Raw genomic sequence first — 17,462 nt, 5'->3', positions numbered from 1 at the left:
GTAAAATACATTGGTTCCTCAAAAATGAGGCAAGGGAAAATGGAAGTTTCTGTAAAGATTAGAGGAACTCAGGAAGAAGCCTTGAGGGAATTGTGGAATATTAAAGTAGAAAGATGCAAACTGATAGGAACTGCTCTCAGGAATTTTAGAGATTAGTTTAATTAGATCTTGGTTTGAGAAATGAAACTAGTTTTAATGGAGGCAGTTTTAAATGGCTGTATAAATCTAAGTTAATTTTTCATATTGGTGTCCTTTCAACCCCAAAACCGGAAATCACGGTAGATTGCTTCTACAGGCTCTCAGGTTCCCCACACATACACATACTTGCATCCCACCCAATATGTGCCAGATTTACGCATAACAAATCAAATATACAAGGAGAGCATTTTCCTCAACCCTGTGAGACATGGTAATATTTTTAGGGTAGGAATTAGTCTAGTTGAGGTATTGTCAATAGAAATTAACTAATGGATGTGCCAAATGCAAATACTTAGATTGATACAAATTCAAAGTGAAATGATTTTGTAACTTTTTTAGTTTTATTCAAATTATCCTCTTAGAAACTATAAAAACTTCTGTATTGACTTCAAAAAATCAAGAAAAATTACTTTAGGGAAAATTCAGTAGGAAAATATCAATCTATACTTATTTATCCTGGATATTCTATAGAGCTGAAGATAATACATAAGTGCTGTGGACACAGAAAATGAGTTAATGGCATAATCTAGCTAATATGGGGGTTATTTTATTTTTCGGTTTGTGGTAATTGAGTCAAATGGTTAGCAAATGGGGGAACTGTCAAAGCTACTTCTCTGAAGCATCCAGCTTTCTCCCTAGAAAAATTCAGGAACCCCCGTTCTATTCAAAGTGATTCATGTAGCAAGCAAGACTCTGATTATGTGAATTGTGTTCCTGGTTGAGATATTTTCCCCTCACACTTTGCATTAGTGACAATTGTCTTAAACATTGTTGTAATTTCAGAGTATCTGACCGTATTCTCTCAGATGATTGCTTTCCATGACCCAGAGCTGAGTAACCATCTCAATGAGATCGGCTTTATTCCAGATGTAAGTATTAGGAAATTTTCTAAATGGTGGTTAATGGAGCTTGGGAAGGAAAAGCAGAGGAGGAGGAGGAGAACCGATGGAATGTTTTTTAAAATCCTGTTAGTGCAGTGGGAGGTTCACATGTGAACAAGTTCATTGTTAATAATGAAAGCCCTTTGTCAGGAAGTTCATGGGAGGAGATTACTTTTTATTATTATCATTATCATTGTTATAAATTCTGACATGAAAAGGCCTTTTGTTTTTCTTGGCATGACTTCTCCTTATGAAAAGTCTTACAACAAGTCTATTAAAGTATTTGTAGAGCAGTAAGATGTGTCTTGTAAAATTTGTGGTTGGATCTTGAGCCATGAGAAGGCATTTTTAGAATTGCAGAAAGTCAGAACTAGGCAGGGCCTAGCTAGAGACTGTCCAGTCCCCCCAACTCATTTTACTAATGAAAAAAACTACAGCCCTCATGGCACAGTGTTCAAGGTTGATTACCTAATTATTGGTACATCTGGGATTAGGCCTTTTGCCACTTTCCAGATCTTTCCAAAACACCATTAATTCAAGTATGTTTATAATACATAAACATACACAAAAAGATAAAGGGAGGAAACCAGGAACTAACTGCTATATATACCTAGCTAAAGAATTAACTTCATCCCTCGGAGCACTCATGAAATTATAGATCTAGAACTGGAAAGAGGCTCAGAGGCCATCTACTCTAAACCTCTCATTTTCCAGATGACAGATTTAGGCCCAGTTAGTTCAAGTAGCTCGGACAAGATTCAAACTCAGGTCCTCTGACTCCAAATCTAGCATTTTTTCCACTATATGATGCTACCTCTCATTATCAGATTACTTATGTGAAGGTACTCGATACATATAAGATATTATGTTTACCTATCACAAACCATTTAACATATTTATTCACTTTAGAATAGCTTGACCCAACACTTTAAAACTGCCTAGTATAAAGATACTATGCATATTTATTTATATTAGAATAGTATTTATATTAGAATATTTCTAGAAAATATGCTCATAATATTTTTGTATATGATGGACCCCTTTGGAAGGCTGGGGGGACTCTTTCTCAGAGTGTTTATAAATACATAAAGTAAAATATACAAGATTATAAAGGAAACGTGGTTATTAAAATATTATAGATCCAAGGTTAAGATCCCCTACTCTATCGCTTCTTTCAGTACATTATACCCTCCTAAAAAAGTGCCTTTTGTTACTTTTGATATTTCATTTGCTTTTTCATGAAAATGGAAATGTTCAGTATCTTAGAGAAAGAGCTATAAAAGTCTGAAACTGTTGTTTATCATGTTTTCTCTGCGCGTGGATTCTGATCAGTCAGTCAAAAAAGTATCAAGATAGATATAGTTGAAGCTTACTCCTTTAAGTGCCAGATCTCTTTGTCTTTTAGCATTTTTTGATGGGAATCTTTCCATGCCTCAGACAACCTGACACAGTATAGTTCATAGAGTAGGTTTTAAGGAAGTATTTCTTGATTGACTGCTAGATTAGAGTGTGTCTTCAGGGAAAGAATGAACATTTCTTTTGAATTATTGCTTCACATTTTTATGGAGACAATAAATTCTCTAGAATATTGGGGGTGGGAGGACTAGAGGGAGATTCTACTGAATGACCATCATTACAACATCAGTTATTATACTGTACATTTTTCAGGATTATTGAAGTCTAAAAAGACTTTTTTTCCCCTTATATTAAATAGTCCCACATTCCTGTGTGATTTTGGTCATTCTATCAGCTTCTTAATATTCTCATGCTTACCTAGCCTTAATCACTGAATGAGCTTTGCCCCAGTCAAACTGAGACCTGGGAAAGACCTTAGCTTAAAAAGGCCAAAGTCTTCCATGGTGTCCAGGGCTATCTCCAGTCGTCCTGATTTATAGCTTGCCACTGCAGCCAGATGACTCTGGAGGAGATAGTGAGGCTGGTGACTTTGCACAGCCCTGCCTCACTTAAATCCAGTTCATTTCACCTCTTTGATGCCGTGGTCCTCTTTGAAAACAAAGGACAAACAACAACAACATTATCTTCATCCTACCATCGTGTCACCTTCCGTTCCTATCGGTATCTTTGCTTTTTGTAACTTGCTCTATTGTTATAGTAGTAATCTGTTTATTTAGTATTTTTTTATTTACAAAACACTGTCACGACCATTCCGTGAGGTGGAGTACTTTATTGTCACCATCTTTTAACTTGGGAAACTGAGGCACAAATAGGTGAGAATAGTGACTCGTCCAAGACTGTACAACTGTTGTCAGAGCTGTGACTTAAACCCACAGAATCAGACTTTGTTAGAATTTGAAAGATCTTTATCTAATTCAAACCCCTCATTTTATTTTTAATTGATGAATATGTTTTGTAATATCTTATAGCTTGATTTACATCAACTAAATTGAACACTCAGTAAGATAACTAAACAAAACGGGCCCCACAAAGGAGAAAGGTACATGGCTTCTGCAATATTCCATGTTCATTTGTAGTGCACCAACTTTCTGCTGAGGGGAATGAAGTAGTTCATCCACTGTTTTCCAGAGCCAGCTGCTAGTTAAAATTAATCTGAATGCAGCTCCTTTTTGAGTTTCGAAAAATATGTCATTGTAGTTATTGTGCAAATTGTTCACTTTCCTGTGCTCTGTGGCAGCTCGTACAAGTCTTTCCATGTTTTTCTGAATTCCTTATATTAATTATTCTTTTTTTTATGGCACAATAAAATTCTTTTACATTTATAGGCCACAGTTTCTACAGTTCTCCAAACATTGGGCACCCATTTTGTTTCCCTGTTTTGTTTTGTTTTGCTATCACAAAGACTATTGCTGTGAATGTTTTGGCATATGTGGGATCATTAATTCTCTATCATCGACCTCTTTGGGGTGTATGCCCACTAAAAGACTCTCTGAGTCAAAGAGCGTAAAGTTTACAGTTTTTTTACAAATAAAATTTGCAAATCCATTTATTAAGGGGATTTCTTCTGTGGCATTTGGATTCAGTCAGAGGGCCGCACTTGAGGACCTGGAGGGCCACATGTGGTCTCAAGGCTGCAGGTACCCCACCCCTGGCACTGTAAACAGTTTTAATAGCTTTTCAGGAATAATCCCAAAGTCTTCTCTAGAATGGTTTTACCAATTCATAACTACATCATCAACATTTGGTGTCCTGGCCTTCCTAGAGCCTTTCCAGAATTTTTCCCGTGTTTGACCACCACGTTGAAGATAACGAGGTGAAGCCTCAGAGTTGTTTCAAGCCATATTTTACTTTTTATGAGTGATTTGGAACATTTTGTATATAATTGCCAGCCATTTACATTTCTTTCTTCTGAAAATTTGTAATAATAATTTTTAACCACGTATTTACTGGAGAATGGTTGCTAGTCTTATGTATGTAGGTCAGTTCTCTACCCAAGTTAGATATTACATTTTTATCAGATATTTGATGCAAAGATACTTTTCCACCCCAATCAGTAATATTCCTTTTCCCTTTGCAGGGAAGTGTAGAGTAGTGGATAGAAAGTTGGACTTGGATTCAGGAAGACCTAGCTCTACATCTTTCCTCAGAAGGTTACTAGCTGTGTGACCATGAGCAAATCACTTAACCTCTCTGTGCTTCAGTTTCCTCATCTGTAAAATGAGAGTGATTGATGGCCTCCAATGTCTCTTCTAGCTCTAAATCTAGTCCCCAATGATTACTGGTCTAGAGCTGCAATGATTTTGTTCATGCAAACATTTTTTTATTTCATACAATTAAAAATGTTTTTTTTTCCTTTTCCTTTTGTGATTAATTCTATCCCTTACTTGGTTAAGAATTCTCTGCGTTGCCACAGATCTGAAAGTTACTTCTTTCCATAATCCTTTTGCATATTTCAGTGTTAAAGAGCTGCCTAATTAGAGCCCTGAGAAATTAAGTGACTTGCCCAGGGTTATGTATAGATGTGTGCATATGTATATTTATATATGCATACTAAGGTCATGTATACTTCATGTGGCAAATGCTATTCTAATGAATTCTGGGTCATATGTCCAGCTAGAGGGAGGACTAGACACTCTGCAATCCTCATGACCTCTCAGGGCTCTCTACGATTAGAATTATGCCTAACATGTAAAACAGCTTCAGCTGTTTCCAGTCTGAGACACTAAGAACCACGTCGAGGTAACAACCCAGTGTGCTAACAGCTGATAAGATTAATCCCCAGTGTCCTCATTCAGCAAGTCCTCCCCCACCAGGCACCAGACTCTGGCAGGGTTGTACAGCCTGACCCACTGGCTATTCTACCTCTCCTTACCTACCTTATATCAGGGAGACCAAAAGACAGAAGCTCTTCTATAGATATACTTCGCTATATTTTAGCCAGCACTTGATAATTTTAGCATGTACTTTTTATGAATCTATGATCTACATTTACTTTCTACAATCTACAATCTGAGATCTGGTATTTCTAGGCCCCCTTCATTGTCATTGTTGTTTTTGGGGGGTTTTTTCCTTTATATTCTTTGGCCCTTTGACTGAATCCAAACTGTGAAGTTTGATTTCTTTCACTCAGAAGGTCACACTTGAGGACCTAGAGGGTCACATGAGGCCTCAAGGCTGCAGGTCCCCCACCTCTGTATCTAAACCCTCTCATCTTCCACTATTTTGGCTAGTCCTATATAAAGTAAATCTTTGGTAATTTGGGCAGATCACTAAACTTGTAAATTATTTTGTGTATTATTATCATCATCTTAGTGCGACCTAAAAGTGGATATTAAGTGTCTCTATTCAATTAATTGTCTTCCTTTTTCTATAAAGAGTGCTTTGTAGTTGTTTATATATGTCCTGTGTGTGCCATGGCAGATTAAAAACCAAATATTTTATCCATCTTATAATTTTTGATGGAATTTCTTTATCTCTTTCTCCTGAGTTTGGTTAGTTAATGTACAAAGAGTCCGATTTTTGTGGGGTTATTTTATATTCTGGTATTTTATTGAAGTTAATAATTGTTTCAATATTTTTATAGTCTCTGAGGTTCTTTCAGTAAACCATCATATTGTTTGCAGATAGAAATAATTTTGCCTCCTCCTTGCCTCTTCTTATTCCCCCAATTTATTTTTCTTGTTTTATTGCTAGAGTTTGTCATTTTATTTTACATACTGTTGTTTGGGTAAGGACCTGAATGTCCTTATTCTTCTACTGTAAAATAATGTGCATGGACTTTGTGATAGCTGTTTGCCACGCAGAAGCCTTTTCAACTTGCTTCTAGGTTTCTGGTTGTGTGCTGGCTAACTATTTCTAGATGCATCTTTAAGTGTTCAGTATGGAATAAACATATTATAGCTAATTCACTCAACAAACATTGATTGTCTGCTACATGTAAGGTGCTGTGGAAGATCAGTGTAGTTCAGAAAGGATGAAGAACTTTGAACTATGAGTAGTCACTGAACCTTTCCGTACTCCAAGCATCTATCTCTCTAAGACTATATTGTACAGAGAAGGTGCCAACCTGTATTAGTGGAGGGACATACTTCATCTGAGAGTTCCTGGTTTCCCAGAAAAATTACATGTCTCTTATCCATATCCATTGACATCTTCCCAGTGTTCTTTGAGTCACTCACAACACTGTTTCTTCTGATTTCAGTGTTCCAAGGTTTACAGTTATACAGCACCATCAGTCAAACATTTGGGTTAGGAACACAACTTTTTCTGGGAGGTAGCAGCTTGTAACTTTAAAAGTACCATGCAGGGGCAGCTAGATGGCGCAGTGGATAGAGCACTGGCCCTGGAGTCAGGAGGACCTGAATTCAAATGTGGCCTCAAACACATAACACATGCTAGCTGTGTGACCCTGGGCAAGTCTTAACCCCATTGCCTAGCCAAAAGAAGAAAAAAAAAACCAAAACAAAAAAGCACCATGCAGTTCAACAAATGTTCTTTTTTTAATGTAATTTTTATTTTATTTTAATTTTTGTCAGTTAATGAGAATTAATTTTCTCTTCCTTTCAACCCACTCCTATTGGAAAAAAAAAGGAAAAAGAAAACTTTTGTAACACATATGCATAGCCCAAGCAAACAAATTCTTACAGTGGCCATGTCTGAAAACACATGTCTCATTATGCACTCTGATTCAGTCACTTCTCTGGTAGGAGGTGAGTGGTGTGCTTTATCATGAGTCCTGTAGAATCATGGTTTTTCATTGGATTGATAAGGATGTTTGAGTGTGTACTTCAACTATAATAAGTTTCATTCAAACCCCTTATTTTAACTCTGTTAATATTTATGTATCAAGTGTGTTTCTCATAAACCACATGTTTGATTCTGCCTTCCAGTCCATTGTTATCTCCTTCTCTTTTAAGGGTGAATTCATCATCTTTGCATTCATAATTCATTATTGTTAATTGTATATTTCTCTCCGTCCTTTCTTTTATACTTTTCCTTCTTTTTGTTCCTCCTCCCCCCAACCTTCCTCGCATGTAAAAAGAAGAAGAAAATGGTGAGAAAGTGTGTGTTCAGCACCATATCTGCTTCTGTTCCTTGTCCCCTTTTTCTATCATTCACCCAGGGCCCAATCATAGAGTCTTATCTTTTTTTTCCTTTTAAACCTTTTTGAATTCACCCTGTTTCATTAAAGTTAGTTTAATATAGAACTAATACTTCTCTTAACCTACCATCCCTCTTATTTTCTCCTCTTCATTTTCACCTTCCTTTTTGGTTTCCCTGTTATTTCTACATCCAATGTGTGTGTGTGTGTGTGTGTGTGTGTGTGTGTGTGTGTGTATTCTCTCATTTTACCATTTCAGATGAGAATCAGGTTCAAATGTCTCCTAACCCTGCCCATTCCCCTTTCATCCTTGTTTGTATAGTATTCTACTTACATGCACTGATTATATAAGATCATATTATATAAGATATATAAATCTTATAGAAGATATATGAATCTTATATAACCTAATTTTCCCTCCTTCCCTCTGCACCCTCACCACATGTAACCTTGTTCATTCTCTTATTTAGTTCTCAGCCAAAATCATTCATTTTGAAATGTATGTTCCAGACCCAATGAACTACCCAACTACAATGTGGAAAACAGGCATTTTTTCATCCATTTGGTTTTTCATGTGTGCATTAAAAAGCAAATTTCTAGGTTTTCTGAAGTCAGCCTGTTCATCATTTCTTATAGCACAATAGTATTCCATTACATTCATGTACCACAACTTGCTCAGCCATTCCCCAATTGATTGGAAAGACATGTATGGTCTGATGCTGAGTGAAGTGAGCAGAACCAAGAGATCATTGTACACAATAACAGCTGTGTTGCGTGATGACTGATATTGATAAACTTAACCTTTCAAGGATCTAAGACATCTCCAAAGGCCTCATGATGGAAAATGCTATCCACATCTAAAGAAGAACTATGGAAGCTGAATTGCTGTTTTTTTCCCCTTCTGTTGATTTGTTTCCTCTTTCTAGTGGTTCCTTCTATTGGTTCTAATTCTTACTTATAACATCACTAATGTGAAAATCTGTTTAGTAGGAATGTATATGTATGGCCTATATCAGATTGTATGCCGTCTTGGGGAGGGTAGTGGGGAGGAAGGGGGAGAAAAATTTTAAGCTTAAAAGCATGTGGAAGTGATTATTGATAAATCAAAATAAATTAATAATTTTTTTTTAAAATACAGTATAAAAGAGTTAGCCCAGGTAAAAAAGAAAAAGCGAATTTCTTTTGAGTGATTGTAGATCTCATTGAATAGGCTTTGTAGTATTTTGATTGTAGTCATTACAGTGCTAAACCAGTAGGAATATTGTAATATTCCAACTTTCTGGTGAATTTGAGCTCTGATTGATGTAAATCCCTACTCATCCTTGCCTTCTTATGTGTCCACCCTGTGCTCCCATCTGCTGAGACCTTCCTTGGGTTCTTTTGACACAGCAAGGATTCCAGAGGAGCACACAGACATCCAGTGCCCCTCACTCTCACTACGTGACTGATCCATTTTCTTCTTAACGGTGCATTTCTCTGATGGCTTCATTCATACTTATCGTGTGAAATTCTTGTGTCCATTATGTTACAGTCTGCTCACACCTCTCTACTGTCCTTTGGGAGGTCCTCAGCTTCAGTTCTTCAGAGACTGTATTTGAAATGCAACAGGTTCCTTCAAAAGTTGAGAGCAGCTATGAAAAAACAAAGTTGGGAGGTGCCAGCTATACATTATCATAAACGTGTAATTAGGTCTGTCTTATAGACTGAAATTGTGCATCCGGATAATGGGCTGATTACAAGCAAAGGTCAAAAGAAAAATACCAAATTAGAAGAAATGATAAAGATGAAAAGATATCAAGGGATTACACTAGCTCTAGCCAAAATTATTTAAACTTTGACTTCCAAGGTTTTTGGCTCTGAAAAATATGAACAAAAATAAAGACATCAACTCTGTCATGATTTGTTATTTAAAAAGATAGCTGGCATTTATATATAACACTTGTGGGCAGCTGCTAGGTGCACTGTGGATAGAGTATTGGACTTGGACTCAGGAAGACTCCCTTTTCCTGAGTTCAAATCTGGCCTCACACACTTACTAGCCGTGTGACCTTGGGCAAGTCACTTAACCCTGTTTGTCTCAGTTCTTCATCTGTAAAATGAGCTGGAATAGGAAATGGCAAACCACTGTAGTAGCTTTGCCAAGAAAACCTCAACTGGGGTCATGAAGAGTCTGACATGACTGAAAAATGACTAAACAACAACATGTATAGCACTTAAATGTTTGCAAAGTTTGCACACACCCCATTGCTGGGGCCTCCCAACTCTGTGAAGTGTTTATTGCCTTAAATAGATAAGGAAACTGACAGTTATACAAGTGAAACTATTTGCCAGTGATATGCCGACAACTAGTTAAGTAAAGGATTTGAACTCTTCTTCCTGATTCCAAGATCAGCACTCTATCTGTGTTTAGTTGATGCAAAACAGTTGCTACAATGAGGAAAAGAAAAAAAAAACAGAAACCACCTCAGCCAGAAAACACTTAATTCTATGCCAAACAGAAGCATGAGAGCCAAGGATAACACCAATTTAGAATATAAATTTATTTATAAAACATTACAGAGGAAGGATATGAGTAGCATTCTTCAGTACTCCAAAGAGAAAACTTTTGAGAAAAGAAGCCTATGGGGAGATTGTCATTAAGACCTGGAAAGACGAACAAATAGAGAGGGAATGGAATTTTATCTGTCAGATTTAGCAGAACCACCCACCTCCAGTGGAGTAGCAAATGCTCCTTTCAGCAGGGCTGGTGCCCTAGAGGTTGGCACTGGGCTCCTGGGTCTCTCATTTTGGGGAGCTTATACTACAGTTAGCAACCCTGCCCCCATCATCTACAGAAAATCTATTTAGGAAGTCAGTCAGTACCATCATTTCTTCAACAGCAGGAATATAACTGCATGCACTTAGGTGGATCATTGGGGGAAAATAGGAAAAGGTGTGAATCCAAGGATCCAAGTCAGGCCAGACCCCTGGTTTCTGCTACAAAGGTTGCGACAAGCAAAAAGTCAAATGCCACAGTCCAAGACAGGGAAATCCGGATAGAGAATGCAGCTAAACTGAACAGTATTTGTCTGTCTGACTCAACCTGCTTCTCCCAGATTATGGTCTTTTATGGAGCTACATGCATTCCTTTAATGACGTGCCATGTCCTTTTCTGATTCATAAATGTTATTTTAGCTGCAGGCATCATTCTTGCTAATCTCTCATGACTTACCTTCATATGTTTACTGCTACAGCAGGTGGACTTCTCTGCACCCCCCCCCATATATCTTGTCTTTCTGCTCATGACGATCCCTGTGCCTAGAATGTCCTTCTCTGACTCTTTGCCTGTTGAATTTTTCCCATCTTTTTTCAACCACAGTACAAACACCAGGAACTACTTCCATAAAACCTTACCTCAGCTTAGCACATAGTAGACACATAGTGTTTATTGTTCAGACAGCAACTTTTCCCCCCTAAACTGACATAATGCTTTATTTTATACCTCTCTAGTGCATTCATTATGCAGTTTTTATGTTGTATTATGTATTGTATTACATGTTATATTATGTGCTGTAATTATCTGTTTGTGTCTTTTCTCTCTAACTGGATTATAAGCTCCTTGATGACAAGGTTTGTGTGACCACTAAATTTTTTTATCTCCTTCACTCAGTATGGTACTTTGCAAACAATAGGCTCCTAATAAATTTTCTGAATTAAAAAATCATATATCATGGTTTTGTTCCCCTATCTTATCCCAAAAAGTTCAACTAAACTGCTAACCCATTAGCCCACTTTTTTACTGAACCACAGAATCATGAAATGCCACAGCTAGAAATTTTGCCCATCCCTCTCATTTTGCAAACAAATGGGGAAGGGAAGGGAAGAGAAAGGAAGAGTATAAGCATTTACACAGCACCCTACTACGTGCCAGACACAGTATGAAGTACTTCACAAATACCTCGTTTGCTCCCCACAGCCCTGTGAGGCAGGTGCTATCTATTCATCTCGTCCTCTGCTGTCCCCTTCTCCTTTTGCCTTCAGTCTTTTCCAATGAGTCCTGTCTTCTTGTTATGTGGCCAGAGTATTTAAGCTTTAGCTTCAGTGTTTGTCCTTCCACTGAGTAACCTGAATTAATTTCTTTAAGCATTGGCTTATTTGATCTCCTTGCTGTTCAAGAGACTCTCAAAAGTCTTCTCTGCACCACAATTGGAAAGCATCAATCCTGTGCTGCTCAGCTTTCCTTATAGTCCAGCTTTCACAGCCATGCATTGCTACTGGAAAAACCATAGCTTTGACACTATGGACCTTTGTGAGCAAGACAGTGTCTCTGCTTTTTTAGTATGGTGTCCAGATCTGCCATAGTTTTTCTTTGAAGAATCAAGCATCTTTAAGTTTCTTGGCTGCTGTCATCACCTGCATGCCCAGCTGCTTTATTCTTTCTGGTACTGGTACTCTTCCCCAGTAGTGTGTTCGACACCTTCTGAGCCCAAGAACATAAAATATGACACTGCTTCCATTTCTTCTCCCTCTTTTTGCCAGGAAGTGATGGGACCAATTGCCATCATCTTAAGGGTTTTTTTTTAAATGTTAAGCTTCAAGCCAGCTTTTATGCTGTCTTCTTTCACCCTCATCAAGTTCCTCTTCACTTTCTGCCATCTGAGTGTTTTCATCTGCATATCTGAGATTGTCGGTATTCCTCATAGCAGTGTGAATTACAGCTTTCGACTCATCCATCTTGGCATTTTGCATAATGTACTCTGCAAACAAGTTAAATAGATAAAGTAACACTATATAGCCTCGTCATGCTCCGTTCCCAATCTTAAATCAATTTAACTGTTGCTTCTTACCCTGCATACAGTTCCTCAGGAGGCAGTTAAGATGATCTGCCACTCCCATATCTTTGAAGACTTGCCACATTTTGGTATGATCCAACAGTCTAAAACTTTAGTGTAGTCATTGAAGCAGAAGTAGATTTTTTTTCCTGAAATTCCCTTGCTTTTCCCATAACCCAGTGAATCTTGGCAATTTGGTCTCTAACTCTTCTGTCTCTTAAAAAACCAGCCTGCTCTTCTGGTAATTTTCAGTTCACATATTGCTGAAGTCTAACTTGCAGAATCTTAAGCATTATGTTGCTAGCATATGAAATGAGCACAATTTTTTGGTAATTTGAACATTATTTGGCATTGCCCCTCTTCAGGATGGGGACATAAATTTATCTTTTCCAATCCAGTGGCCACTGTTGAGTTTTCTAAATTTATTGGCATATTGAGTGCAGCCCTTGTAACAATATCATATTTTAGATTTTTAAATAGTTCAGCTGGCATTCCATCACTTCCACTAGCCTTATTGTTAGCAGTACTCCAGAAGGCCCACTTGACCTTATTCTCCAGGATCAGACTCTAGATCAGTAACCACACCTTTCTTGTATAGTTCTTCGATATATTCTTGCCCCCTCTTCTTAATTTTTCTTATTTCTGTTATGTCACCACCATTTTTGTCTTTTATCAAGCCCTTGATATCTCTAGTTTTCCTGAAGAGATCTCTTTTCTTTCTCATTCTCTTGTTTTATTCCATTTCTTTGCGTTGCTCATTTAAGAAAATCTTCTTATATCTCCTTGCTATTCTGTAGAATTCTTCATTCAGTTGGGTATATCTTTCCCTTTCTTCTTTACCTTTCACCTTCCTTCTCTTCCTTAGCTATTTGTAAAGCCTCATCAGCCATTTTGCTGCTTGTTCATTTTTATTTGGGATGTCTGTTGTTGCCACCTCCCATACAATATTGCTAACCTCTGTCCATAGTTCTTCAGGCACTCTGTCTACCAGATTTAATGCCTTAAATCTATTTGTCACCTCCTCTTCATATTTATAAGTGATGTTATTTAGGACATACCTATATGGTCTGATGGTTTTCCTACCTTTTTCAATTTATGTCTAAATTTTGTAATAAGAAGCTCATGATCTGAGCTCCAGGTCTTGTTTTAACTGACTTCATACGGCTTTTCCACCTTTGGTTGCAAAGTATATAATCAACATGATTTTGATATTGACCAGCTGATGATGTCCCTGTCTAGAGTTGCCTTTTGGACTGTTGAAAAAGAGTATTTGCTGTGACCAGGGAGTTATCTTAACAAAACTCTATTGGTTTTTGCCCAGCTTCATTTTGTACTCAAACACCAAGTTTACCTGTTATTCCAATTATCTTTGGATTTTCTATTCTGGCATTCCAATCCTCTATTATGAATATGATGTCTTTTTCATATTATTTCTAGAACATATTGTAGGTCTTCATAGAACTGAGCAGCTTTGGCCTCTTCAGTATCAGTGGTTGGAGCGTAGACTTACTGTAATATTGAACGGTTTGCCTTGGATTTGAACAGATATCATTGTCATTTTTGAGACTGTACCCCATACTATTTGTCTCACCCTTTTACTGAGTAAGAGGGCTACTCCATTTCTTCTAAGGGATTCTTGCCCACAGTGGTATATGTATGTATCCTCTGAACTAAATTCATCCATTCCATTCACTGACACCCAAGATGTCAGTGTTTAATTTTTCTCTCTCCTATTTGAATACATCCAGCTTGCTTTGAGTTCATAGATTTTGCATTCCAGGTTCCTGTGCAATATTGATCTTTACAGTGTTGGCTTTCCTTTTGTCACCATATACATTTGCAGCCTAGCTTCCTTATGGCTTTGGCCCAGCTGCTTCATTCTTTCTGGAGCTACTGGTAGTTGTCCTCCACTCTTCCCAGTAGTGTGTTTGACACCTTCTGACCTGAGGGGCTCTTCTTCTGATGTCATCTTGTTTAGATTTTAATACTGTCCAGGGTTTTTTTTGGCAAAGAGACTGTGGTGGTTTGCCATTTCCTTCTCCAGTGGATTACCTTTTATCAGAACTATCCACCATGACATATCTGTCCACACAGCACAGTTCAGAGTTTCACTGAGCTATGCAAGCCCCTCTACCATGATAAAGCAGTGATTTAGGAGGAACAACCATGAAGATAACTTTGTTAATAGCTTAATGAGTCTAGCCATTAGGTGAAGTTTAAAACAGCATGCTTACTAGTGTCATAGAAGATGTAGTGTGTAAAAACCCAACCAAAAAAAAATGATAAGGCTTGGTTTTGAAGTTATTCACAATTCATATGGCTCCATTTGATTATCAACCCAAGGCTTCCTTAATTAAATCCACAGTAATGTCATATGAATTGGTCTGACCATGCACAAAGACATTCCCCTAAATGAGAATCCCATTAAATTAGTCCATCAGGATGTACATCTGGGACAGTCATTATAGTGACAATTAGCTCACCCCAGAATTAAATGAGAAGGTCACATTCAGGAAAATACACAGTGCTTTCATTGATCCCAAACTAATTGTTACTTCAGAAGCTCATTGCTTTGATGTCAGTATCCTTTTGGGGTTTCTGTATGACTATGAATCATAGAATATCATGACCTCAGAAGAATTCACATTACAAAGAACTCAAAGAGCAGTAGAAAGATGAATTCTGGTTTGAAGATCACAGAGTGTTAGCAGTGACTTGTTTGTGAGAAGTAGCATAAATGCATTACAAAGAACAGATGACTAGGCAAAGAGGTAGAAGAATCATGTAGAAGCAGAGACAATAGGTGGCCAGCTTAATGGCACAGCTGAATCCCCCTGAAATATTAAAAGAACAAAAAGAAAACCCAACAGATGGGATAGACCCTCAGTGGAGGATCTATGGGAAGATGTACAAGAATTGTACAAGATAATCACTAATCAAAACACAGACCTACACAGATGTGTGTGTGTAGTTATAACACCAATTGTGGTATGAGTGAATGAGTGTATCTGTTAAGTGTTTACTTTATGCAAAGCACTGTGCTGAGTACTAGAGATACAAATGGAAGGGCAAAGAGTGTCCTTGCTCTCAAGGTGAACTCTAATGGGGAAGAAAGACAACATATATAGGAGCTTTTAGTTGCAGGTCAGGTGGAAAGGTACCACTGGTCTTTTAAGGCATGGTAGCAAAGCAGATGGTAGTACAAGCCTTTTCTTTGATGTCATTTCTACTGATAGAATCATATGTTTTTGATGAATCATTTCAATCAATCAGTAAACACTTATTAAGTATCTAGTATGTGCCAGGCAAGGCACTGTACAAAGCACTGGAGATACAAAGGATGATAAATATAGGGACTTTGATGACCAGAATTTTCTTTTCTGAGTCTTTATCATCTATGATTGCTGAGCAGGGCAGCTGCAGAAACAATTGGTGAGTGGCATCTCCTCAAGAGTTGTTTCCTAGAATGATGGCTATTGGGCCCAGGCTGAGGATCAGTGGGATCTGGGAGAGGTCTTATCATTCTGGTGCTTTTCGGCCCACTAGACCTTTTGTGATACTTGGTCAGTGGCTGGTGTTGGTGGTGGCAAGGAGAGTGCACCCCTTCTCCACAGAGATTGCTCCCCCTAGAATGATGTTATTTTATTATTCGTTCAGTATATTGTATAAGCACATGTTCCATTAGTAAAAGCTCACATATACTCTTTTATAATTGACAGAATCCTTTACTTATATTTTCTCATCTGATCCTTACAGAAACCCTGTGAAGAAGAAAGAGCATATACTATTTTTCCTATTTTATAGATAAGGAAACAGGTTCAGAAAAATTAAAAGACTTGCCTAAGATCACATAGCTGGTGTAACTAAGACTCAAGCTTAAGTCTTCTGACTCCCAAGGCCAATGTTCTTGCCATCATACTATGCTTAAAGATCTTATCACTCTTACTTTCCCCTTCTCTGTTACCCCTCACTGTTTCCACCTCATTCTATATCGTTCTTTCTTCTCTTTCAGTGGTTGTTTTCCCTCTACTTTTCTACCTATATCCACACCTTTACATTAATAAAGAAGTGAGGAGGGTCTGCAGTAAAGGAGAAAGCCTAGAACATGTCATCTGATGTCAAATAGTTCTGCTTATTCCTTTTTATGCCTATGGGGAAATATCCCTTCTCCATGTTAAAACTATTCAATTTTCTTGTTAAAATTTAATAATTGTTAAAATATCTTGGGTTTTTTTTTAATTGGTAGCAAATTGAATGGAAGAAGTGAAACTTATTTTGTTTTTAACTGAAATTCCCTGCAGATAATCCTATATTAAGGCCTGGAAAGAACCATACATCAAATCCTAATCTGATGCTCTTTCCACTATCCTGTGATTTTTAAAGCCTATTTCTCATATATTTTATTCAATTATCATTTGTTCCTAAAATTGTTTCTTTCTGTTCTTTTAGATAGACAGAGAGAGAGAGAGAGAGAGAGAGAGAGAGAGAGAGAGAGAGAGAGAGAGATTCTTCCTTATAACTGAACTCTGATAGTACTTTTGGGTACTGTTCTTTTAAAAAATTTTAAGCAGAATTTGTTGTGACTGAGTACTTTGTCACATAGGATAAAAAGATTTAGTATTTTTAATGTATAATTTGGACATTTCATTAACAATATCAGAGGGAGAGGACAAGCAACTAAATTGTGATATAGATGCTCGGCCAACATAAAAGGATGACCCAAAATCACCTGTCATTTTTAAATCTAATTTATATATATGTATATTATTGTTATTGTTTGTTCAAAGTGGATTGTTTTAAAAAATACTATTGCTCCTTTTCACTGTTCTACCTTTAAAACTAGTATGAGAAGTGTTCTTTCACTTTTAAAAAGACTGCCTAAGTTTCATGAAGATGAAGGATAGGTACTTTGTTAATGAGATCCCAACTAGAGTTTCTCTCTTGAGTACTAATCCTATCAAAGTAAGCCTGATTAATCTTTCATCATTGAAATGCAGGCTCCAACTGCAGAAAAGATCTTGTTTCCTGGCGTCTTTCCATTTTCTGTGGGTCACA

The 17,462-nt window shown here is 37.3% G+C and overlaps 1 protein-coding gene across 3 annotated transcripts in view; it reads left to right on the top strand.

Moving 5' to 3' along the window:
- The window catches only part of TBCK (TBC1 domain containing kinase), a 259,078-nt gene that overhangs the window by 115,233 nt on the left and 126,383 nt on the right, over positions 1-17,462 (top strand). For all 3 annotated transcript variants that reach the window (XM_020974731.2, XM_020974730.2, XM_020974732.2), the window contains one exon: positions 982-1,067. In XM_020974731.2, the coding sequence (XP_020830390.1) occupies positions 982-1,067 (86 nt within the window). The remainder of the gene's footprint in view (positions 1-981; positions 1,068-17,462) is intronic.

Source organism: Phascolarctos cinereus, unplaced genomic scaffold (genome assembly GCF_003287225.1).
Source record: "Phascolarctos cinereus isolate Bilbo 61053 unplaced genomic scaffold, phaCin_HiC Scaffold_9;HRSCAF=440, whole genome shotgun sequence".
Lineage (NCBI taxonomy): Eukaryota > Metazoa > Chordata > Mammalia > Diprotodontia > Phascolarctidae > Phascolarctos > Phascolarctos cinereus.
The sequence above is the reverse complement of the archived record's forward strand: the minus strand, read 5'-3'. Positions and strand labels throughout refer to the sequence as shown.